The 25,129-nt window shown below is 47.7% G+C and overlaps 1 protein-coding gene across 1 annotated transcript in view; it reads right to left on the bottom strand.

The window, feature by feature from the left end:
- Positions 1-25,129, bottom strand: part of PRDM16 (PR/SET domain 16) — a 289,181-nt gene that overhangs the window by 2,989 nt on the left and 261,063 nt on the right. Inside the window, exons 7-15 of the mRNA XM_066334218.1 lie at positions 24,256-24,403; positions 23,212-23,365; positions 17,975-19,376; positions 14,406-14,493; positions 10,499-10,668; positions 8,739-8,816; positions 2,706-2,875; positions 1,972-2,146; positions 1,261-1,491 (exon numbers count right to left, since the gene is read on the bottom strand). Of these exons, the coding sequence (XP_066190315.1) occupies positions 1,261-1,491; positions 1,972-2,146; positions 2,706-2,875; positions 8,739-8,816; positions 10,499-10,668; positions 14,406-14,493; positions 17,975-19,376; positions 23,212-23,365; positions 24,256-24,403 (2,616 nt within the window). The remainder of the gene's footprint in view (positions 1-1,260; positions 1,492-1,971; positions 2,147-2,705; positions 2,876-8,738; positions 8,817-10,498; positions 10,669-14,405; positions 14,494-17,974; positions 19,377-23,211; positions 23,366-24,255; positions 24,404-25,129) is intronic.

Here is a 25,129-nt window from a genome sequence, read left to right as displayed (position 1 = left end):
GTGACCTGTGTTAGCTCGTCTGGCCCAGAGCCTGCATGCACCACCCACGGGGGCTCACCAGCCACATGCGTGAAGGGATGGACAGACGGACACGGACACGACACGGCATGGCAGGAGGAGTGAGGAAGAAGTGGAAAGCAACAAGCAGCAGGTTCTTGTCTGAGGCTCTGCATCAAAAGCAGCGAGGCATTGCTCAGTGTTGTGTGGCAGAAACTGGGGCGAACTGCAGCAGAAAGGGAGCTGAGCCTGTGCTGTGTGCAGCAGTCTTTCATTTTGAGGGTGTTCAGATGTGGCTTGAACTTGGGGGGAAAAATCCTTCACGTTTTATAGAATAGTGGAATCTCGTTTTGGTTGGGAGGGACCTTTAAGATCGTTTCATTTCGCCCTCTGCCATGGGCAGGGACACTTTCTACTATCCCAGGCTCCAAGCCCTGTCCAACCTGGTCTTGGATACTTCCAGGGATGGGGCAACCACAGCTTCTCTGGGAAACCTGTGATCCTTCCCTGTGCCAGGGCCTCACCACCCTCACAGTTACAGATTTTCTCTGAAGATCAAACCTCTATCTCTCCTCTTTCAATTTAAATCCACTTCCCCCTGTCCTATCACTCCAGGCCCTTGGAATGAGTCTCCCTCCAGATTTCCTGTGGCTTCCTTCAGGCACTGGAAGGTCACTTTGGAGCCTTCTCTCCTCCATGCTGAACAATCCCAGTTCCCTCAGCCTTTCCTCCCAGCAGAGCTGCTCCATCCCTCTGATCATGCTGGGGCCTGCTCTGGATTCTCTCCAGCAGCTCCATGTCCTTCCTGTGCTGGAACCCCAGGGTTGGACACAGCTCTGCAGGTGGGTCTCACCTGGGCAGAATCCCCTTTTTGCCAGAGCTCTTAGAACTCCACCTGAAGCCAAGAATATTTTGCTACAACTCAAAGGGCCATAGCAGCACCAAAGGCGTTGCACAGATGCCTCTTCCCTTGCCCTGACCAGAGTTATGGAGAGAAAAATGACATCTGCTGAGCTGTGGTACCCTGAAAACTCTGGGGTTTGTGTCTGTTCTCCTGCTCCAGGCTCCTCAAGCCACGGACATCATTCCAGACTCTCCTTGCAGTCCACTTGTCTCGCGTCCCCCAGCGCGGTGAAATGGAATCTGGAGTGAAGGTTTGGATCACACCGGAGGCATGGCATGGCTTGGAGAACAAACCCACAGCACTCACAATGCACCACGGACACGGGCAGGGGGCTGAGCCCCCTGGGGACGGCCCCTCACCTTCGGGTGTGGTCAAAGCTCATGGTGAGAGACGTGGGCTCCTCATCCTCCTCATCCTCGAAGGCTCCCCGGGGCTCCGCCGTGGGCGACGCCGTCTCGTCCTGGGACTTCCCAGTCAGGCTGTCGTCGTCTTCCTCTTCCAGTTCTTCGTCCTCATCGTCCACATCTTCTGTCTTCTCGTTTGCCAAGCCGTGGCACTGGGAATTGCCATCAATATCCTGGATTTCTGGCCTGAAATGTTTGGTTGAATGGCAGGGAGGAGGAGGAGAAGAAGAAGAAAGAAAAAGAAAAAAAAAAAAAAAAAAAAAAGATGGCAAATGTTTAAGTCGGGTATTCCCACTAGAATGTAAGATTTTGGTAATGTTGTACGCAGACATGAACACAGAAACACATTTATAGATACGTATACATTATTTAAAATGTAACAAAGAAGAAAACCAATGTGCTTCAGGCATTTAAAGATCACCCTTCACAGTTCCTAAGGGCCAGTGAGCATGTTGAGAATACACCAACCCCAAGGCTTTTTGAACTACAAATTTGTGTAGTCTGATTTAAATGCTGGTTTTTCATCTCTTAAAATTAACATTTGTGTCAGAAGCAGTCCTCTTCCTTCTCAGGAGGAAGCTTCTACCAGCCAGCCTGAATTCCCTCTTGCATTACTCTGCTGTTCATGCCTGTCCTGCCAGCAGATAACTTAATTTCCTTGCCTACCTTTTATCTGCTAGAGCCGAGGCTTGATTCATCTCGCTATTTGCAATAAAATTTCTGATTTCCGAGAAATAGGAGTCCTCTTTTTCGTCTAAAAGTGCATGGTTGTCAGATTCCGAGTTGGGGGAGGAGGCGCTGGTCCCGAGGTGGTTGGTGATGACTCCGGAGTGCTGGCTCACTGTGGGGCAGGAGCAGGGAGGGACAACAGGAGGGACAACAGCAGAGACAACAGGAGACTCCATCAGGTGATTTCAAGGCCATGGTTATGAGGAAACATAAAGTAAGAATGTTGTCAACAGCCCTCTCACGTTATATTTGTGATTTAATACTCAGGAGAAAAGTCATGGAGCAAAGATCCCAAAGGAAGGTTGTGTTTTCCAGACCAAAATACAGGTGATGTTTAGCATTTATGGGCAATACACACAATTTAAGAACCATTGCAGAGGTCTTTGCCTATAACTTTTCCACAACACTATTTTTTTTTTACCCCTGTTGGGAAATCACTTACTTGGCTTCATCACAGGAATTCCTCTCTTTCGTTTTTTTTTTTTTTTTTTTTTTTAATGTCAAAACAAAGCCAATTCATCTTCTGGAACTTCCAAAAAAACCTTACAAACAACCCTATAAACTCATCCTTAGGGGACAGGGAATTCCAGCAAGGCTTCCCAAGGAGCCAGACCATGGAGCCTCCTCCTCTTTTCAGTGATCCCCAGCAGATCCACAGAGTTTTTCCCCACCTGGAACGTTCTCGTGCTCGTGTTTCTTCAGGTGCCTGTCGAGGTTGGTCTGCTGCCCAAAGCACCTGTTGCACAGGTGACATTTGAATGGCTTCTCCTTGTTGTGGATGTTCCGGACGTGCCGCTGCAGGTTGGAGGAGATGCTGAATGACCTGTCACAGTATTTACACCTGGAAAATATCAAATGCCAGAAAGGTAATGTTAGGGAAGGGAAAAAGCCAGTAAAAGGCAAATAAAAAATAAAAACCAAACTAACTGAACAAAGAAATCCCCCAAATCCACCACAACTACAATAACAAACAAAACCAAAAAAACCCAACAAAAAAACCCCCCAAAATAAAATTAAAAAAAACGAAACCCAAGCCAAACCAAAAACCAAAAACAAGCCCCCAAACCCACAAAAATATCAATAAACAAACAAAAAACCCCACCCCAAAACAAAATAACAACAAAACAAAAACAAAAAACCCAAAACCACAAAACCAAAAACAAAACAAGAAAAAAAAATCAAAATCAAAAGCAAAAAAAAAACAAAACCCCAAACCAAACAAAAACCCAAACCCAAACAAAACCCCAAACCAAACAAAACCCAACCAACAAAACATTAAAAAAAAAAAAAAGAGAAAAATCTGACAATCAAAATCCCATGGAAATGTTGGTCTATAAATCTTTACTCAGCTGAAGGAAGCACAAAGCATTAATCATCCCAGACAAATCTGATGTTATTGTTACTCAAGAAGCACAAAGAAAGGATTAGGATTAATTTAGGAAGTGAGTCGTCCAAACAAATAAGAGTTGGAAACAAAATAATTATTTTTCCATGCATGGCTGTAGGAATGAGAGAGCTGGATTTATTCCTTCCATTTTTTATTTTTTTGAGGGGAATCAGGTGAAATATGGCTGTGGAGGGAGGACAAGGAAGACAGAAGAAGAAAGAAGGGAGGTGAAATGTATAAAATAGTTATTAACTGGCAAATCCCTGCATGACAGTGAGCTGGACACACAGAAAATTCTGGCTCTGTTTGTGAAATTCCTTGTGGTACTGGAGCTACAGCACGGTTTAAAGGTAATTAGAACTGTTCTTACAGCAAAACAGCTCCCAAGAAATCCACCATCCTTTCCAAACAGGGTAAGATTTACTCTTAGGCGAGTAATATATTTCAAATAGTGGTTCTTTTTTAGGATTAACCAAGGAAGAGAGCAAAGCCCCTTTTTAAACCACAACATATCCAGACTTCTAAAGTCCTTCGTTTTCCCCTTTTTTTTATTCCCCAAATATCTGGTTTACGAAGAAAAGCTGGAATGCAAGGAGCCCAGCCAGGATGTTCAGGGCAGCTGCTGAGTGAATAAATGTTCCCTCTCTGCGCTCAGTCTCTGCAGGACCCACCGCAGATGGGCTGGGGGCTTGTTCGAAGCCATCACTCCCTTTTTTTTTGGGTTTCGAATCCCTCCAAATAAATCGGAATTGCTCGGGGTGATGGTGTGAGGACTCAGCCCGAGCTGCCAGCGCAGAGCCGGAGCCGCTGATGGACTGAAGGTGGCAGCTCCGAGCTGCGCTGGAGAGTTTGGGTCTAAAACTCCTGAAAACATCATTCCTGCCCGGACCCGCCGAATTCCTGCTTAGATCTCCCTTTAAACACGTCGCCTGTACCTCAGCAAAGCTGCTCCCAAAACCCACGAGCGACAGAATCTGTCTCTGATGCAGAACTCCACAAGTCCTGGGCATTTCCAAAATTCAAACTCTTCCCAAGCTCTTGTAATTCCAGAACAAGCCCACCTCAGCAGGGCTGCTCTGAGCTCCTCTAACACACAGCAACATCTGCCCCACGGAGCTGAGCTACTCACCGATGGGAATCCTGCCATCCCAGAATGGTTTTGGGAATCTAAACACCATCCGTGGGCAGGGACACCTTCCACTATCCCAAGGTGCTCCAAGCCCCGTCCAACCTGGCTTTGGACACCTCCAGGGATGGGGCAGCCTGTGCCAGGGTTTCCCCAGCACTCCAAGACATGGAGATGGAGGTTTTGGGAATATCAGCAGCTCCTGATGTGCACAGACTCACCCCATGCCTGCCTCACTCAAGGATGGAACTGGATTTCCCTGGACACAGAGGACTTCTGTGGGATTCTTCCCTACAGATGCAACAGGTTCAAGTGCGAGTGGAAAAGATCCCCGCAGTGAAACACAACCCCCCCATTTCCAGATGTGCTCCAGCTGTGATTTTTATTCGGTCTCGAAAAATAAATCGATATTATTTTTGGAAAAAGTGGGGATACGTTTATGAAACACTCGCTCTTGCTGGATGTTTATGGATTCCATGTCCGCCTCTGAATATCCTACTGCTAAATCTCCAACAAGAATAAAGATATTTCAAATAATGGGCCTTTATTAGGATTAACCAAGGGAAAGGGTAAAGTCCCTTTTTAAGCCACAGCATTTCCAGACTTCTAAAGTCCTTTGTTTTCCCTTTTTACTTTTTTTTTTTTTTTTTTCCAAAAACCCTCCAAATAACTAGAAAACAAGAAGTTATTTGAGCATCAGCAAGAACAACCACAGTTTCCACATGGAGAGTTAAACACCTATTTCCAGCACCAAGGAATTTGCTCTCGGATTCCTGTTCAACACTCCAGCAAACTGCAATATCCAAACCTGCCAACATCCCTAAATTCCTGCTATTCCATGGGATTTTCATGAGTAGTTTCGTCCCTCTTCTCATCCTTGCTGATGCCAGGGGTTTTCTCTCCCTCCCTGCCCTCACCAGCTCCTAAAACACGCTTTTTTGGTGTGTCCCAGTTTCTGGCACAGGGGATACCTGGCACAGGGGATACCTGGCACAGGGGATACCTGGCACAGTGGGCATCAGGATAACCCATGTTCCCAGCCTGGCTTTCCCTGCCATCACCCCCAGGAGCAGCTCCAGACATTTAAAGGCAGCTCTTACACATCCACGGCAGGAACAACCCGGCCTCCTCCACGTCCATTTATTTAGATGTTCAGGAAGCCTTTGAAAAGTTCCCTGTGACAGGTCCTCGCCCTAACCCTGTGCTGTGTGGATCCAGGGTCGGGGATGGGAAGGGATAAAGAGCTTGTTAAAAAAAATAGGAACCAGAGGGGCACTGGGAAGGAGCAGGGAATGCCTGGGAGCAAAGGGATGAGGGAGATGTCTGGGGTTATTTGTGGTCCCAGGGGGGTCGGTGCTGGGAGCTCTGCTGGTTTTAATCTAAATAAATGGCCCAGGCAGAGGAACCCGCTTAAATTCAGGGAAAGGGGTGAATGGTGAGGGAGGAGAAGAATAAAACTTAAAGGCAGCCGTGTTTGCTTTGCAAACAGCCCCACAAAGCTTCTCCCTTATCAGCTTAAAGGGCAGAAATATCCAAAGTGAGAGGGAGGGACAGCAGGGAGGCAGCCCGGGCTGGAGCTGGGGAGCTCTGACAGGAAATCCTGGGAGCTGGAGAACCTCTGGAACCTGGGACAACACGGGAGAAAGCAGGGAGCAAACCCTGGGAATGTGAGGAGGAGTTCCTGAGTCGTCCTCACGAAGTTTTGCACTGATCAGTGTGAGCTGGAGAGGCAGAATTGCAGGAAAAACCCCAAAAATACGTGGACAGCAAATCTCCCTCTGAGTGACTCCTCAGCCTCAAGTGCTTTATAGCAGGGGTGAGCTCAGGCTGCATTTTGAAAACCAGAAAATGAGAAATATCTTCAACGTTTATTGAGCTATGTGCAATTGAAATGACATGGTAAATGTAAGTTGTGGCTGTGAGTTGCAGATTAATGCAGATAACTGGACATGAGGCCTCCAGTGGCCTTTTTATCACTGAATTCTGAAATACGTGGTCCTGAATTTCAGGTTTGGTGCAGAAAAAAAGAATAAATAAAAAAAGAGTGAAAAGAAACAAGTTGAATTTCCCTGTAGACCACAGTGTTTTCAAATTATTTGATTTTTAGAAAGTGCATCACCAGATATTTCTCACTCTTCTCAAAACATTTTGCATTTTCTCTCTATAAAAACAATCTACCTCCTTATTGCTCCTGTGCTATCAATTCCTACTTTATACATAATTAGACACTTAAGAAGTTTGAGTGATTTCATAGTCCCCTCCAAAAAACTCCAAAAAACCCATCACTTAATCAGTGACCATCAGGAATCAAAACCCAAGGCACCCTATTTTCTGGCCTGTTACCTTTAAGCACATAGCAATTAATATTTGGATTCTTATTTAAATTATTATATATATAAATATTTTTATATAGGAACAGGGTAAAAAAAAATTTAAACAATCAAAAGCAAAGTTGCAAAGGAGACAAGAGTAAAACACTGAGAAGTCAGCAACCTCCTTTTACCTGCCTGAAGTCAGCACTTAAAAACCAAGATTTCAAAACAAGTCTGGCTGCCAAAGCTGCAAATCTCAGTTCTCTGAGAGGAAAAGCAAATCAATGATAATTAAAGCTCGCCTGTAAACGCAGCCCCGGCTCTCCTGAGTGCTGTTAGAATGCAACATTGTCCAGGAGTCAGACCTCTAAAAAACCCACACAGGCTATTTTCTGGGAGAAGACCAGATCAAATAAATCTTTATTTTCCTAACCTTTGTTAAGTTGCAAGTCTCCTTTTTTGGAAGAAAACTGAACTAACGATCTCGGAATAATCGGGAGCGAGCGTTGCAGTGGACAGGGAACACACAGGGCCCGTTCAGGCATATCAAATAACACAACCCCAAACATCACAGCAGGGAATGGGTCCAAAATATATGTCTGCTTTCGGGGGGGGGGTGTGGTGGTGGTGGTGTATTTTTAATTTACCTAATGTCTGCACAAAAAATGCTGGATGGAAAATAAACGCGATTCTCAGCGTAGCAGGGATTACAATGTGGGAGAGTCAATTCTTAGGTTAAACTGAGCATAAAAATGTGATGTATTTGACCACATGGCCTTTTGCTGCTCATAAATTTGTGTTTCTCTTTATTTAATAACTGCTCCATTTGCTTTGTTGTGAACTTATGGCTGCGTATGAAATGCTGCAATATCAGCTACCCAAAACGAAATGGAATTGTTACCATTGTTTGACAACCTGCAAAACACTCCCTCACATCACGGCAAACACAAGGCTTGATTTGCAGTGAGCTCTTGATTCATCATTCCTTCAGGTTTGCTCATTTCTGGACCTCATTCTAACAAAAAAATGGGCTTTTTATTTTTTTTTTCCCCAAGCTTTTTGAAACCGCTTGTAATGCACTGGGAGAAAATGCTGGGGGAAAGATTTCCATGAGAAACAGTTATTTATATACCTAAGCATACATATTACTTATATTTTCTTGTGAGTCTTATTCAGATTTAAAGCCCTGACTTGGGCAGGAGCCACAGAACACACTGGGCTGGGGCACTGTCCCTGTCCACACTGAAGAATCAAAATCCCATCACCTTGTCCCCAGCTAACAGAAAATAGCTCAGCCTTCAACCTTAAACACACACAAACGTATGAGACTCTGTGTGAATCCCCCCCTTCCAGTTCTCCTTTAAAACTCTGTGAATTAAGCTCAGACACTACCAAAATTCAGTTTTAAGGCAAGTAAATCAACAGGTTTTTTCTTGCCTTTGGTTTTTATTTGATCCTCTACTGCAGGCACCTCTGATGTGCATTAAGAAAAAAAAAAAAAAAAAAATCAAAAACCCAGCTAGCCCCAGCAGTGAAGGTCCTGGCAAGCCCTTCAAAACCAGCCTGAATTTCAGAGCCATTCAGCACCTTCAGCTGTCCTTGAGATGAATGGTTAACGTGAGTGTGAAACAACACTGCAAATCAGAGCCCTCATTTGCCAGCATACATCTAAATATAAGTTAAGTGTCTATCTTCGAGCTGCCAAGCCTGATTATTTTTGGCTGGCACACATAATATACAACCCTATGAATCACTCTGTGTAATGCTCCAGGCCTGTGGTATTCTGCTGGCACAGCTTTATAGAGGGTGAGGGGGAAATGCTGGAGTGGTGAGTGAGGAGTGTTTTGGGAAAAGGACTTTTATAGAGGGGCAACATCACCTGTAAGGCTGCTCCCCAGTGTGTGTCCGCAGATGCCTCGTCAGGTTGGCTGAGCGTGGGAAGATCTTGCCACAGTACCTGGATGGGGAAGAGCCAAAGGAAACCATCAGGAGAGCCAAAGGAAAGCCAATGGATGCCACGGCACAACCTCCACCCTTCATCCTGACGCCGCTCCCAAAATCCCTTCATGCACTCACGTCCCATGGAGGACAGTGGGGAGGATAAATCTCCCGCCCCAGGGTTACACCAGGAGCAGCTGAGGGAGCTGGGAGGGCTCAGCCTGGAGAACAGGAAGCTCAGGAAGAGCCTTCTCACTCCTACAACTCCCTGAGAGTGCAGCCAGGTGGGGTCAGGCTCTGCTCCCACGGAACGAGGGACAGAACAATAGGAAACAGCCTCAAGTTGCACCAGAGGAGGTTTAGATTGGATAATTGGATTTTTTATTTATTTTTTACAGAAAGGCTTGTCACACCTTGGAATGGGATGCCCACGGAGGTGGTGGAGTCACTATCCCTGGAAGTGTTCAAAAGAAGTGTGGACACGGCACTTGAAGACAAGGTTTAACTACAGCATTCCTGCATCAGGGTACAGAGGGTTTAATCACTGCCTGGGCAGATTGGAACTTGAGATGTTTCTGCATCTCCTTTATAGCCCTGTTGATGTGCTCATCGTATGGAATCTGCTCTTTCATCCTTGGAATTCACAGAATTTTCTCTAGATAAAGGCTGTAGCAGCACACTATGGGTTAGAAGCCTGACAAGCTGCTTAGAGCAAGGAAATGCAGCCACAGGAAATTAATAAAGGAAGGAATTGTGTTCCCCAATAAATCCAGTTCACCGTAAAAACAAAAAGGTATAAATAAATACACTAATTGGGAAATAAAGACGTAAGGATGAAGGGCTGTGCTCTGTGACTATTACAGGGGGAAGCTATGACAGTCTTTCCTTATTTCAGAGACCTTCAGCTGTCCTGAGGATGAACAGTGAATGTGAGTGTTCCCCCGCAATGGTAATCCAAATGTTAATTTTTGAGTGTGCATCTAAAATTCAAGTTTAGTCCTTTTTCTAAGTAGAAACCTCAAATTTCTAAATAAGTCAACTGAAATCTGAGCCCTCAGCTCTTGTGGCAAAGTTGAATGTAAGAGACACATCAACCAAAGTTTGTACCCACTTTCTGCACCCAAAAAATCCCCTCAGCAGGAGCCACCAGGAGAACCTCGAGGTAAAACTATGATAGCAGAGAGAGGTTTATTATTAAATATCCTTGATCTGCTCCAACTTGGAGCTGGACGGGTACGTGAGGAGTTCTGTGGATAGAACTGCTTGAAAACGTTGTTTCCTGCATGCCATTTTTTAAAATTTAATCATTTTTCCATAGTTGAGGTTGGATATAGCATTGGGACTGGCATTGGGAACGTTTGCCGCCGCACACCAGAGACTTGGCCTGGGGAGTTGGGTTTGCTTGAGAATCTCCAGATCCGCTCCCGAGGTTATTAAAAATTACAAAGCAAACAGAAGATGCTGATTTCCTACCAGACAAAACAAGCTATTTCAGAGGGAATTAGTCATCCCAGCTCTGCTCTAATTCCGCCGCTCCTTGTTTTCCCTCCTGGCGGAGACATTGGTGAGGAGCTCCTCTGCTCCACGCCGGTGCCCAGTGCAGCTCCCCGGCTGGGATGGCACATCCTGGGCTATTCCCACATCCTGGGATGTTCCCACAGCCTGGGGCTCAGTGTGGACGCCGTGGGATGCCCGGCTCACCTGCAGGTGTAGCGCTCCTTGCCCTTGCGCAGGATGGGGTCGGAGAGCGTGGGCGGCGGCGAGCGGAAGTTGAAGGGGTGGTGGGGAAGGGGCTGCAGGGACGAGCCAGAGTCGGCCTTCATGGCTGCAAAGCTCTCCAGTTTCTCCGTCATCGTCTCGATGGCCGACATCTGCAAGGACAAGGAGACAGCCCCCGTCAGAGGAACCCCTGGCAAGGGCAAGGTCTGCTGCAGGAGACACCGGTTTTGGTCAGGCAAAGGCTCCTGCTGGTGTTGGCTCTTTTGGGAGCTGGAGGTGCAGTGGGAAACAGAGCCAGTGAATCCAGCCAGGAGAGACAGGAGGAATGTGTTGGTCATGGAGAAAGCAGGAAAGGCACAGCTGGCAAAGCCAGGCATTTAAGTCACAGAAATGAGCACTTGTTCACTCTCTGCAGTGTGCATGTGCTCACTTTCAGCACTTCAGCTGAAAAATCATCTCAGAATATACCTGAAACATCCATTTTTACCGGGATAACACTGAAATTAAACACCATGATCAGATGCTGGAGGTATAACTCAGTACCCAAGCCCAAACCAAAGTCTTGGGAACAGGGAGGTCTGACATTTCCTACAGCATCCCAGGGACTCAGAAGGACAGGGCAGTGAGTGTGGGTGGGCAGGCAGGGACACAACTCCAGGAGAGGGGGAACAGGGAAGTTTTGGGCCCAAAGCAGAAGAATCCTGGCCAAAGTGGAGTGGGAGGGATGTGCAGTGGCTGCTTCAGGGAGCTGAGAGGAGAGGCTGAGGCTGAAGGGGTGAGGAGGGAGCAGCTGGGAAGAGGAGGAGTTGGGATCAGGCTCAGGATGGAGTGGGTCCACAGGGAGCTTGCCTGGTGAAGAGGCCAACATTTTAATTATGGGTAGGAAAGGTTCAGCAGCTCCTAAAGGTGATGGAAGGATGGGTGGGAGATGGCTGAGTTTCCTGGAGTGAAAGGGAGATTCAGCCAAACCCCCGGATGTGAGCAGTGGCTGGGTGAGTTATGGGCAGGAGGGGCAACACCTACACATCCCTTTGGGATGGGAGCAGCTGGCATGCAGGCCTGGGGCTGGGACACCGAGTAGAATGTCCCTGGATGCTTTATCAGATTGACTTTGTATGACTTGGCCATGTTCTCACAGACACGAGATTAAACACCACACCAGAAAGAGGGAGAAAGGGAAAACCCTGGAGATACAGGAGAAGGGGAAAGCAAGAAAGGAAAGAATGAAGCTGGACTATGTGCAAAAAGGAAAAACGGATCTGCATAAAAATCCTGCCTAAAGAACAGCACTTTTACTTTCATTACAGAGCGACAGGAAACCCAAGTCCAAGAGAGCAACTCAGCTCAGAGGACGACGCTGACCCCTCCGACGTCCAGCTCCGTGCACTCCTGAGAGCACTTTGGAGATACCAGGGGCAGCAAAGAGGGATAAAACAAACAAGGCAGCAATAAAGCTGCCTCCTGGCTGCTCTGACATCACCGGGACAGGCGGGAGCCGCGGAGGCAGCCCGGGCGGCAGCGAGGAGCGGAAGGCAGTAGGAAGCCATACATCACCCCGAGATGCTCGATTGTACAGGAAGGGCTGACCTTTTGCACGTTTACACTTTATTAAACTGGGCTTTAGAAGCTAGGGAGGGGGGGGAAGAGAGCCAAGATATTGTTTAAAAATATACGGCTATGAAAAAAAAAAAAGTTGTCTTAATCACCCCCGAAGACATTGTGGAGGGCTGACAAGCATTCATAAGCTGTAAAAAAAGAGGAGTAGTAGCCCCCATTTCCCGATAATAGATCCACAGCCCCTTAGCTGGAGGCTCCCAGCCCATGATAAATAGTAAGTAATACTTAGCACCAGCCACTTGAAAAGGTTACTTGATCATTTACAGCACCAGCTCTGCCCCAGCTGCCAGTCATACAACAAAACCATCATGTTAAAAAGCTCTCCGGACCTTTCAGAGCTGAGCTCTCAGCCCTTCGCCGAGGTACCTGGAGCTCTCCTTTGTTGTGCCCTGTTCTTTAGGCACTTAGTCACAGATATTTGCTGGCTCGAGAGCCGTAGGCTGGTTTTAAAATTCTAAACACTGGCCACGGCCTCTCCAGTGGCAAAGGCACTTTGCTATTTAGGGAACAACTGCCTGGTTATAATAAAACAGAAAGGGGGAAGAAAAGAATCTTAACAGGTGAGGAAAGGCTTTCCATTAAGTTATCAAAAAGTTACACTGGTTATTTATGTTGTCCAGAGTTTCATTTGGAATAGACAATGCAGGAAAACTCCCAGAGAGCAAAGGAACTTCTGCCAACGACTGGCTAAGAAATAAGAGCTGCCTGAAATTCATTTTGAGAGAGGAAACATCTCCTGAGTGCTTTTATCACATCTTCTGGCTTCATCACATCCCGGTGAGGGCACTCTGAGAGAGCTGGGGATTAATCACAGAGGAAAAGGCTGAGACCAGACTCGTGTCTGGAGTGAGAAAAGCCTGGGTAGAATGTGACTCTGACTGACCAGGCACAGGAACATCAGTCCTAATGAACAAAGCAGAGGCAGGAACCCTGAAAATGTGATTTCTTAGGAAAAGATCCAGGATCCAGGATCCTTAGCAATCCAGGGAATGGTCATGGCCCCAAGGCTGCCAGAGCTCTCACACACAGGGTGGGACTGTTGGGGTGTCCTGTGCAGACCGCAGGTTGGACTGGATGATCCTTCCAGCTCAGGACATTCCCTGATTCTATGATAATACTGGATGGGATCTGCTGGTACAAATCTCCCATATTCTGGGACAAATGCCCCGTGTTCCTTTGCTGTGTCTGAAATACCTGACTGACTGCAGCATGGGAACAGGACCTCTCCAGATCGAGTGATCTGAACACAGCGCCTGCCTTATTAAAAATCAGTTATCAGGAAGCTTTGGGTTGGAGTGATTGCAAATTTGAAGCTATGTTGTGTGATAAGCTGTTAGAGATAACCAGACCTTCCAGATCTTTTCACTGCCATGGGAAGAGGACGTGGTCAGGATTTCGGGAACAATGTTAACAACCTTCCACCCAGAGCTTGCTCCTGCTTGGGGTCTGAATGTTTCTCATCGTCTCCTTGGGTTGCTTTGCCACACTGGCTCCTCCCTGCTATCAGATTCTTTACAGGCAGATATCCCCACTATTCTAACTCACACAAACACAGGATGTTCCTGGCCAGCCTGTCACCATTATCCAGCCTGGATGAAGGAAAAATCGGGGGAAGTTATTAACCAAACTCTGAGGCTGGTGTGAAACAATGTGGGAACTAAGTTTAGCTGTGAAAGCAACCAGGACCCAGATTTCACAAACCTGCGAGTTATTTATCTAAGGTGGGAAACATTATCAGGGGAGAACAATGTTTGTGAATATAAAGGAGAGCACAATGAGGACCACGGAGCTGGGATCACAGCCTGGGCACAGCAGGGGATAGCTGGGGACTGTCACACGCCTTTGGAGCAGCACAGCTGAACCCATGGCCTGGCACTTCCACACACTCCTCATGATGTGGGAAATTCAGGAAAGTATTCTGGGGCTGGGCAGTCCTTCTTCACTTTGTACCGCTGCAAATGACCCCCACAAGGTGTTCCCAAAGGAAAAACCTCGCAGGCATTCTGGGCTGTGGAAGGGGAGTTTGGCAGAACCTATGAGCTGCCCAGACCTCATCCCTGTTTTTCTGGTAATGCAAAGGAAACAGCAAGGCACAACTGCCACCATCCCCAGATTGTGAATTCAACGTGTCTGGAAGGAACTGGTGGAAAATAGTGGAGTTTCCAGTCAGGCTCTTGGATGAGTCTGATCCCAGTGATCCCAGTGATCCCAGTGTGTACCATCCGCACCTCAGCATTCCATCAGCACGGCAGGAGAGTGTCCCTGCTTTTACCTGGGGGTGAAAAAGCAGCGGGGAGGGTCGCAGGTACTTCTCCTTGAGGGCACCCACGGGGTCTGTCACCTTCCGCTTCTCCACCCTGCTGGACAACAACACAGAGGGTTACATACCTCACAGGGAGTGCTTCAATCACACAAAGGTTATTCTCTAACTCATACAAAGATCTTCCACCCCCTTCTCCTGGACACTACAGATTCTGATGCACAATTCCCCCGCAGAAAGAGTTGGAAACAACATGAACACAAATCCCCTCCTTTGGGCAGTATTTTTTTTTAGCCTTCAGGCTGATGACTAAAAAAAGGTTTTGCTCGTGCTCTGCTGCAGTGGTTTATAAACCTCTGCTGTTGTGAAATGTCATGGAAAACCCTGTGTTTAGAGCAAAACTGTCTGAGCAGGAAAAGCTCTAGGGTCCACAGCAGGCAGCCCCCGCACAGAAAAAAACTTGTCTTTGAGAGTTTGCATTTATCTGAAGAGTTAACACTGCAGCCCCAAGCGTGCTGAAATCATTAGGTGTTTCATATTTGTTTCCTCCCTCGCAGCTGAGACATAATTTGCATTGAGTTTCTTTGGCAATCCCATGTGGACAACGATTTAAAAAGTGAGGGACTGGTGGGAGAATTCTGAAGTGGCTCAGAAACCCGAGTTCTTCTGATATCACCTTGGCCTGTTCAAACTTTTCGTGTTTAAGCATCTGAGATGCAGAAATCACCCTAAAGTGAGGCTCTTGTTTTTGAAAATATTGGCTTTGCTTCCAGAAAATATTCTACTTGCAGGGAAACAGGGGTGTGGAATCACCAAAAAGACAAACTGAGATGTTCTCTAAGGGAAAAAAAGTGTTGAGGAAGTCACTCCAACAAACACAGCTGCATCTTTAAACAGCTGGAATTGAGTCCATCCAGCTAAACCAGCAGAAATCCAAAAGTAAGAGTGATTTTAACTACATTAGTCCAGCATAAATTGAGAGCAAATTATTTTAGCTGCATTTCAGCTGATTGGTGTGTGGATCAAATTACCAAAGAGTTTAAAGAAGAGCCCTGCCGAGTTCAGTCAGTGAACTGTGCTTAATCTGCATTTAATTCTTCTTGGGTAGAGGGAAAGAGAAGAGCTGGATTGGAAACGCAGTCAGAATTAGGGGGCTTTGGAAAGTACGTGCTTTTATGGTTCTGAGTTGCCAGAAAAACCAAAGAATAAGCAAAAAGCTGCTCCCTGAGCCCTCTCTGACCAGCACAGCTTTTGTCTCCATGAGGCTGTGAAATGCCCAAGGGAACATCCCTGATCCCAGCAGAGCTGTCTGGGGAGGGCTCTGCCTGCTCCTTGTGCGTAAAACCTGGTGAAGTGACAGCATTCCCCCAGCTCTGCCATCTCCCAGCGCTGGGAATGGAAACACGAGGTCCAAATGTCCCCGTCAGAGCCCAACTCAGAGGATTAAGCTGATGGTTTCAGCCCAGTGCCTGAGAACGTCACCCCCACGGGCTGAGCTAAAAACTGCCCCCATTTCAGACTGTCTGGCCGCATTAAATTATATCACCAGGAGAAAATGTCAAGGATTTAAGTGGCCTTTGGGAGAAAAAAAAAAAAAGAAAAAAAAAAAAAAAGAAGGAGCCAAATGATGTGAGAGAGTCTGATAAAGGGAAGTTTAGAAACAAAATATTTCCATATTTTTCAAGCTGGGACTTGGAAGCCGGGCTGTTTCGCTCATTACATCAGAAGTCTGATTCGCAAGCAACGCCACTGCTGACTTTCTATTTTAACACATGACTAAAACTGTGTGCATCCCATGGAATGCAACAAACGATGCCCCCGTCCTTCACTTCCATCTGTCTTCTGGGCCTTTACGGTTTTCCCGAGGCTGCTGTTTTAATTGGCAGTGGCTTTTCCAGGCCGTGTTATTTCAGTATTCCTGCTGAGAGTGCCCAGAGGTGGCAGGACCCTACATGGATTCTTTTGCCTCTCTATCCCATTTATTGATTTTTTTTCCCCCCCTAGGGGTACTTTTTACATGAACAGTGTTCACACCATGCCTGATTTCTCCAGGAGGAGATGGCCACGGTGGGTGCCAGGCAGGACATGGCACCTCCTGAGCTGGGAGGTGTCCCCATCCCAGATGGAATGGTGTGGGCACACAGTGGCAGAGCCAGAGAGGCTTGTTTAGCCAGCACTGAGGGCTCACTAATCCTCACCCCAGCCACAGCTCCTTGGCCTGGCCAGACACTGACATCACTTTTTCCCACAGTTATCAGCCCTGCGACAGCGGCTGGAGGTGACATCTGGGCTGTCGTGGTGCTGGCAGCCCTCTGAGTGCCCGTCCCACCGTCACACCACGGTGGCTCTGAGGATTTCCAGTGCCAGGGACATGGCAGATCCTGCAGGGGACCAGCCATTAACCTTCCAGCAGGCTGGGCACAGCAAGGATCACCAGGCATTCAGCACAAGGACAAAGCATTCACCTCCACAAACTGAATCCAGGAGCGCTCCAGGCCAAGCACACGTATCCAGATGTGTGCTGTGGAGCATTTAGACATGGTAGTGGCTGATTTAGATATGTTGATGCCTAAATCAAACTAGTTCAGGACACGTCTTTTCACGGGGCTTTGCTAAAACCAAACGTGCCATGTCCACCTCATCCAAAGGCAATGCCCAGATGGGTAACACACGAATTTACTGTTACCCTCACCACGAAGTTATTATAAAGTTTCCTCTGGGAACAGGTTTTATAAAAAGCTCTCAAGCAACAAGAGTCCAAAGCCTCCCCTTTTCTCTTCCTCCTGAATTGATGCCTTCTGGAAGTTTAGCTGACATTTGGATAACTTCACCCAGCCTGCTCTGCACATGCCTTCCATGTTCAGCTCATTCTGACGTAACGCATCAGGCCCTCCTCAGAACCATCTGTTCAAGTGACACCAGAAAGGCCTTGTTATCTCCCAAGAAAGATAAATCTGTGAGAAATGTATCTGGGAGAGATCTGGGTAGTAACACGCTACCATGTGTTTACACAGGACTTGTTACTCCAAGAGTAACATGTTTCAGCAGGTTGGGTCTGCACCAGCAGCTCCTCCGAACGGAAAAACCCCAAGAAAAGGCATTGGAAAGGAAAAGGGAGGGAGGGAGAAAGAAAGGTGAAGTGGCTCACAAAAGGCCCTCGAGTCAGGCAGTGGGAGAGCTGCATTTCCAGGCTCCCAGGGCTCCTGACTCATTCCCAAGCCATGAGAGCCCGGGGCTCCAAGGCAATCTGAACTCTGCATTCTTATCGAATCAAACCTCTGGAATTTCGCCAGCAGAAGTGCCATCTTAGTGATGGCTCGGCTCGTGGGAGAGTCCTTAAATAGGTCAAGTTTCTTCTTTATCAAAATAAGGATGTGCTCTTTACACATTGATTATGAGGGCTCCTTGAAATTACTCAGCCCTTTCCATTCAGGAAATTCAATGTGTCGAGAGGTACAGACAACAACAGGAGATGCTCACTGTTCTTCCCAACCAACCTGCATGCTCCCCTTCCTCAGGGTGTGGTGTCAGCTGGAAAAGGAGCTGGTTAGGGAAAGGCTTAAGGCAGGGTATGTTAATACCTGTAGATGGGGTCCATGAAAAAGGGCGATGGCTTAGCGTAGTGCAGGGAAGGCTGCTGAGGCAGCTGGGACTGGGAAATCTTAGGTAAGACCTCACTGGCCATCAGCTTCCTCTCCCCATAAATGTGGTTTTTCCGTGGCTCTCTCCCTCCGTTCTGGCTGGCTCGGATGCGGTTGCCAATGCTCAGATCCAGTGGCTGCTCCTCCCCTGAGGATGGGGCTGGGAGGACCTTGGGGGGCGGCAGGATTGGCTTAATCTCTTTTGGCTTCGTGGTGAGATCGAAGGGGGACTCCGAGCTGGTGCCGCCGGCTTTGTGGAGGTCCCTGGGTGACTTTGGTTCTGCCTTGACCAGCAAGTTGTGATTGAGGGTCCGCTCCGTGAAAGGGTAGAGGGAGTGGGGGAAATTGGGGAGGAACTGGAAAGGGAACATGGAATGATACGGGAGCGAACCCATCTTTTTCTCCTGCATCCCCATAAAGCCAGGCCCAAAATACTTCTCTGCGATGGAGGCGATCGCTTTAATAGAGTCATTGGCTGCCCCCGTGGTGGGCAGCAGGTGCTCCTCAGGGGGAGGGAAGAAGGAATGCTGAGAATAGAAGAGAGGGATCTCGCTCGTGGTGTTGGTGGAACTGGCAGACACCGAGCTGCTGATGAAATCCGGCTTGGTCTCGATTTGTTTGCTCTTGTCTTTCGTTTTGTCCCTGTCACTCTCCGCGTCACTGTCCAGGTCGGAGCCGGTGCCAGTGGTGGTGTCCAGATCCGTGCCCGTGGTCGTATTGACATCCTCAAAGTCACTGCCATCGGACATGTCACTGTTCCTGGCTTTTAGCTTCTCCAGGTAGGAGTTTTCCAGGCTGCTTTCACATTTCTCCTCCCCTGAAGGGGCCTGGTTGCTGTTGCTCACGGCGGAGATCAGCGGCAGCGCCGGGTTCCCGAGGGGGCTGGGGAGCTTCGCGTCCGCAGTGTGGTTGAGGGGACTTTTGAGCAGCTGCGTGGGTGGTAACAAGGGGGGCCTGGGGTACAGAGAAGGCGGAAAAATCCCCGGGAATCCCGGGGTGAGGGCGGGGAAGGCCGGTGGGGCTGGCGAGAACGGGATCCCGCTGGGGTGCGGGCGGGATGGGAAATACTCATTAAAGCCCAGACTGGCGTGGTTGAGGTTGGGAGAGGGCTTGGATTTGTCCATCATGGAGGTGGGCGTGAGGGGGAGGCCGGGGGCGAAGATGCCGGCGGGGTTGTAATGGTTCTTGCCCTCGCAGAAGCGCCGGTGCTTGTTGAGGGAGGAGGTAGTGCTGAACATCTGCCCGCAGTCCTTGCACTTGATCTGGGTGCGGCAGTCCGCGTGCATCCGCTTGTGGCGGCACAGGTTGGAGAACTGCGTGTAGGATTTGTGACAGACCTCACCTAAAGCGTCAACAGGAGCCAAACAACAGAAGCGATATGAAATTAACAGGAAGATTGCAGGGGTTCGCCACGGGATTCACCAGCCCACCCCCGCGGATCTCCCTTCCCTGAAAGATGAACAAGAGAGAGCAGAGTCTCTCACTCTTCCCGTCACCACCTTGCCCTTGGGATGAAGCCCATCTGGGAGAATCTCTCAGGAAGCAGCTGCACAGAAATCTGAGGGGATGTGCCAGCTCTCTCTGCTCAAAGTTTGGGGGAGTTTTCAGGAAGGATAATCATGGAGTCACGGAATGGTTTGGTTGGGAGGGGCATAAAGCCCATCTCATCTCACCCCCTGCCATGGGCAGGGACACTTTCCACTAGCCCAGGTTGTTCCAAGCCCTGTCCAACCTGGCCTTGGACACTTCCAGGGATCCAGGGGCAGACACAGCTTCTCTGGGAAACCTGTTCCAGTGCCTCACCACCCTCACAGGGGAAAATTCTTCTGTATATCCAACTTAAATTTCCCTTCTTTCAGTTTGAATGCATTCCCTCTTGTCCTGTCACTCCATAGTCCCTCTCCAGCTTCCCTGTAGCCTCTTCAGATCGTGGAAGGTGCTGTGAGATCTGCACACAACTTCTCCAGGTTGAACAGCCCCAAATCTCTCAGCCTGGATCCACTGGTGAGATGCTTCAGTCCCCTCAGAACGTCTTTGCACTAATCATATATTTTTAATGATAACATCTATTTATCCCAGCTCATCTGCTTCCCATTAGTCCTAGCATGGCAGGAAGCACTGAGGGCTGGAGGGAGAAGAACTTTGCCTCATTTAATCAAACCTGCCCTTCCTTAATGCCCTCAGTGGTACATAACCCCTCCAGGGGGATGCTCTATAAATCCCCTGTCAGCCAGACCTGGCTTCTGCCAGGGCTGGGATCTCTTTTTTTAATCCATTAAATCAGTCGAACACCCCTGCCCCGCTAACTGAAGCCACATCAGCATTTTCTTTAACGACCTGTAAATACCAAGCTTTCAAAACATGGATTTTTATGACCCCTTTCCACCTCCAGACTTTGCTGCTGTGGAAGCAACAGGGCAAAGCGGGACAGGAATCCCACACCAAACTTTTATACACATCAAAACACTGTGACTTTTTATTATCTGGTGCCTCTTTCAACATGGGAATAAATGTGGTGGTGAATTAACACACTCCTTCCCCCGGGGAACTGCTGTTATCACCCTTTTGTGAGCAGGGAAACGGAGACAAAGCAGGGGAAGGATATTGTTTGAGGTTGGACAGGCAAGGACACGAATCCAAGTTCTGACACTCCAGCTCAGGGACTGCTCTGTGCTCCTTCCTTCCTCCAAGTTTACTGATGGCTGCATGTGAGCATGATTTTTCCCTGTATTTTCTCCTAAGTCTTTCCTAAATCTTTAAGATTTATTTCAGTGCTCAAATACTGAGTGACTGGTGGGAGAGTATTTCACTAGCAGCTCTGAAAACATAATAAATAATAAATTCCGACTGAAATTCTAAACAGAGATGGATAAAATTTAATTAATCTGACATTTCAATTCAGATGAGCACCCCAAAATCCAAAGGAGTGTCGCTGAAGGCTCTGGTTTCTGGCTGCACTGTAAATTTAGGCTGCACTGTCTGTCCCCAGAGCATTTCATTGTTGGGCCCTGACAGCCCTGAGCTGCAGGGAAACACAAACAGGCCAAGAAAGTCATCACAAGGGTTTGGATGTTTGAGCCAATCCTAATTTTGGCAATCACACTTTAAAATCTTGTGTCAATTCTCCTGAACTGTTCTTAGTGCACACACAGATTTTTATGGTTGTTTAAAGTATCTTTCCAGCTATCTTAGACTTGAAAAGAAAAGCTTTATTTGGCTTTTTTTACTCCATTTTAAAGGGTTTTCTTAAACAATATCCCGAGTTCTTTTGGAAGCACTACTGAATTTTCAGTAACTACTGAAAAATTCAGCACTATTGAATTTAATTTCCATGATACAACAACCTTAAATACAACAATCTCTAATACAACAATCTCTGGCTTTTTGGGTTTTTTTGGGTTTTTTTCAAAGGGAATCAGCAATCATCATTCCTGGAACTCTCAAAAAACTATGTGGATGTGGCACTTAGGAACGTGGTTTAGTGGAGAACACAGCAGCGCTGCGTTAAGGGTTGGATTTGATTATCTCAAAGGGCTTTTCCAAGTGTAACCATTCCATGATTCCAGGATTCTTCCATTTTTCACCCCAGGAATTTTTGCTAGATATAGAAATACTGCACAAAATTCCCTAAAGAGAAGTGCTAGAGCTCTGAGAACTCCCATCATCCTTCTAAAAACAAGGAAAATGGGAAAAATTCTGTTAAATCTCCAGTTATCCAAAGACTTAGTAATTCCACGTGGAACGGACTCTCTTGCCCTCCTGATTTTTGCAGTTATAAAGTTACAGGTTTGGGGTCTTTTGAAGGCCAAATATAATATTGTAAAAAAAAAAAAATTAAAAAAAATTAAAAAAAAAATTAAAAAACACATACAGACCCTTTTCTTCCACTGAACAAGGGAAAAAAAAAAAAAAAAAAAAAAAAAAAAAAAAAAAAGGCAAAACAACTTCCTTGTGAATCCTGCCGTGTGGATTTGAAGTTGTTAATGCGTTCCACATTGATGGACAAAACAACCTGGCACGTCTGACCAGGCAGGATCCTTCTGCAGTTGTTCCACAGGCTGATTTGGTCTGACATCTCCCTAATTCTGATGAGGTGAGAGTGAGGAGATTATGAGGAGAAATCCCTCATCTCCCTGCAGCAATCCTGGGAGTCAAATTATCCCTTTCATGTGCCCAGTGAAAGATTGCGGCAAAACGAGTGAGAGGAGCGTTTCTTCTTCCTCTGCTGACACCCAGCTGATGGTCTCAGGACACTGATTACCTCGGGACATTAATGAAATGAGTCTCCCAGGATGTTCCTGCATGCTGTTCCCATTATTCCAACAGGGGAAAAAAAGCAGGAGTGGGTTCAGTGGCTTCCCTACCGTAACATCAAAGCCTGGAATCAAACCCAGATCCCGGCCTGTGCCTGAGCGACGTGTTCTGAAGTGTCAGGAAGTGTTCCCTAAAGTTCCTGGAGCTTTGTTGTGACACCATCCGCCTCCCTGCACAGTTATCCAAACCCAGTGGGTGCTGTGTCAATTAAAAAAATATACAGCCCTGGGAATGACAAGGACTGAGATGGGTGGCTCTCCAGGGAAAATGCCCTTCTGGAAATATCCCACCAAGGAGAGCACTGAGGACACAGTTCATCTGCTGTTTATTTGGCTCCCAGCATTATCTAGATGAAACATGCAGTAAATAAAGAAGAAAAAAAATCCTTTCTTTTTATAAAAAACACCTTCTCATCTCTGTGATTACTCCAAGTTCTTTACAATAGCTCCAGGATTTGAGGCACCCCGTAAAACATTTCGATCAGGGCTGTGCCAGCTATTTATTTATGTCACCAACAGGAACATTCAAAAACGATTAGGGGAAAAAAAAATTAAAAAAAAAAAAAAAAAAGACGAGAGAAAGAAAAGATATGAGGAAAATGGCATCGCTGTGACCGCTGAGAGACTCAGCTTTTAACTTGTCAAGAAAGTCAAAAACTGCCATGAATGTTTGCTGAAAAAACAGGGAGCATACAAAAATAAAAAAAAAAAGGAAAAAAAGAAAAAAGAAAAAAAAGGAAAAAAAATCATCTTATGCTCTGAGCTATAAAATTACAGCGGCCAGGGATAGGAGGGCTGGGGGGCCCCCGCAGGATCCCTGCAATTACAGCCAGCGCCGGGCTGGTGATGGCCGTGACAACTTACATATGAAAGGTTTGACAGTGCTGTGGATGTGCTTGTGCTGCTTGAGGCCCGAGGAGGTGGCGAAGGTCTTGCCGCAGTCGGGGCAGGCGTGTGCCCGCGCCCCCACGTGCTGCGAGCGGATGTGCCGCTGGAGATTGCTGGGGTCCGTAAACACCTGCGGGGCAAAAACGCCTTCAGGAGGGGGGAAAAGGAGGAGGAGGAGGGTCTATGTGTGAAAAACTTATTTTGTTAGGGGTTGTTTGGTTTTTTTGGTTTTTTTCCAAGTGCTGCTCGTGGCTTGAGTGGACAGGTGAGACTGGGTCATGAAAGAGTTCCGTGTGTGTCCTGCCAGGCTGTGGCACCTCCCTGAGTGTGTGGTGCTCAGGGTTTGACAGGTCTGTGACACCTCTCTGAGAGTGTGGTGTTCATGGATGAGCAGCTCTGTGGTACCTCCCCAAGTATGTGATGCTCATGGTTTGACAGGTGTGTGGCACTTCCCTAGATGTGTGGTGCTCATGAATGAAAAGGCCTGTGGCACCTCTCCAGGTATGTGGTGGTCATGATGGACAGGTGTGTGGCACCTTCTCGAGTGTGTGATGCTCATAGTTATAAAGGTCTGTGGCATTCTGATGAGTGTGTGATGCTCATGGTTTTTCAGGTGTGTGGCACCTCCCCAGGTGTGTGGTGCTCAGGGTTATCCAGGTCTTTGCTGTCTTTGCTCACCCACATCTGCCCAGCACAGCCCTCCCCACCACCCCAGTACCCAGCTGGGAATGGCCAAAGGGGAGTGGGTTGGGAGAGGGTTGAGCTCCACATCCCCATTGGGATGTCCAGGACAGTGAGAATACCTCTTCTCCCTGGGACAGGGACAGCTGAGTCACCTCTCCCTGCATCACCCTGCTCTGGGCCAGCAAGGGCCACCCATCCCCTGCAGCCCTTGCCCAGGTCCAAGTGTCCTTCTCCAAGTGAATCTCCCCACAGACACTGTGTCCTGCACCCTTTTCCCCAAATCCCAGCACCCTCCCCCAGGTGAAGCCCCCCAGGGTGACCCTGTCCTCACTGTACCTTAACACAATTTTCACATTCAAACCGTTTCCCACTGTCGTGAGACATTTGGTGACGAATCAGGTTGGATTTCCAGTTGAAAGCCTTGGGACACTGGTCACACTTGTACTCCCTCTCCTCGGTGTGGATCACCATGTGCTGCTCCAGGCTGGGGGAGAGAGACAGGCTGAAGGCAGGTCTGAGACCCAGAGAGGGGACAGAGATGGTGACAGAGAACCAGCTGTGGGGCCTGGGGGGATTCCAGTCACCTGATGCCTCGGAGCAGGAAGGGATTCATCGACTGTGAGAAGGGCAACGACACCCAAGCACCATTTGAGGTTTTCGATGTTTATTTCACTGGTGGAAGATGCCCTGTTCTGCCTCAAAATGATACTGTGTTGTACACTATTTCTTATTAATACCTGAGTCTGTTTTCAATGATTGAAAGAAAAGTAAACTCAGCACTGCAGGTTTTTGAGAGGAAAAATGGGCACTTTGTGACCAAAACCTCTGTGGCATCCCCCCCGGGAAAGATATTTGCTGCTGCTGAGACTCTCACGTGTCCATTTTCACGGGCACCTGGCCCACGGCTTCCCAGAACACAGGGACTCACCGTTGGGAAGAAACATGATAAGGTGCAAACACGTTTCACTTCTAAATGTCAGACATCTTTGATTACTTCACTCAGCAATTTCACCTTCTGCCAACTGGCAGAGTCTCCAGACTGGGGGGATGATGGCAATCCCGAGTGGCTGCTGGCACAGGGCCACGGCAGGGGTGGCACAGAGTGCCACAGTGCCCTGTGCCACGGGAAACCTGCACCTCCCTGCCCAGGAATCCTGCACCTCTCATGTTGGGAATCCTGCACATCTCAGACAGAAATCCTGCACCTCTC

This window comes from Sylvia atricapilla, chromosome 22 (genome assembly GCF_009819655.1).
Source record: "Sylvia atricapilla isolate bSylAtr1 chromosome 22, bSylAtr1.pri, whole genome shotgun sequence".
In the NCBI taxonomy this organism is placed as follows: Eukaryota; Metazoa; Chordata; class Aves; order Passeriformes; family Sylviidae; genus Sylvia; species Sylvia atricapilla.
This window is presented reverse-complemented; position numbering and strand designations above follow the sequence as displayed.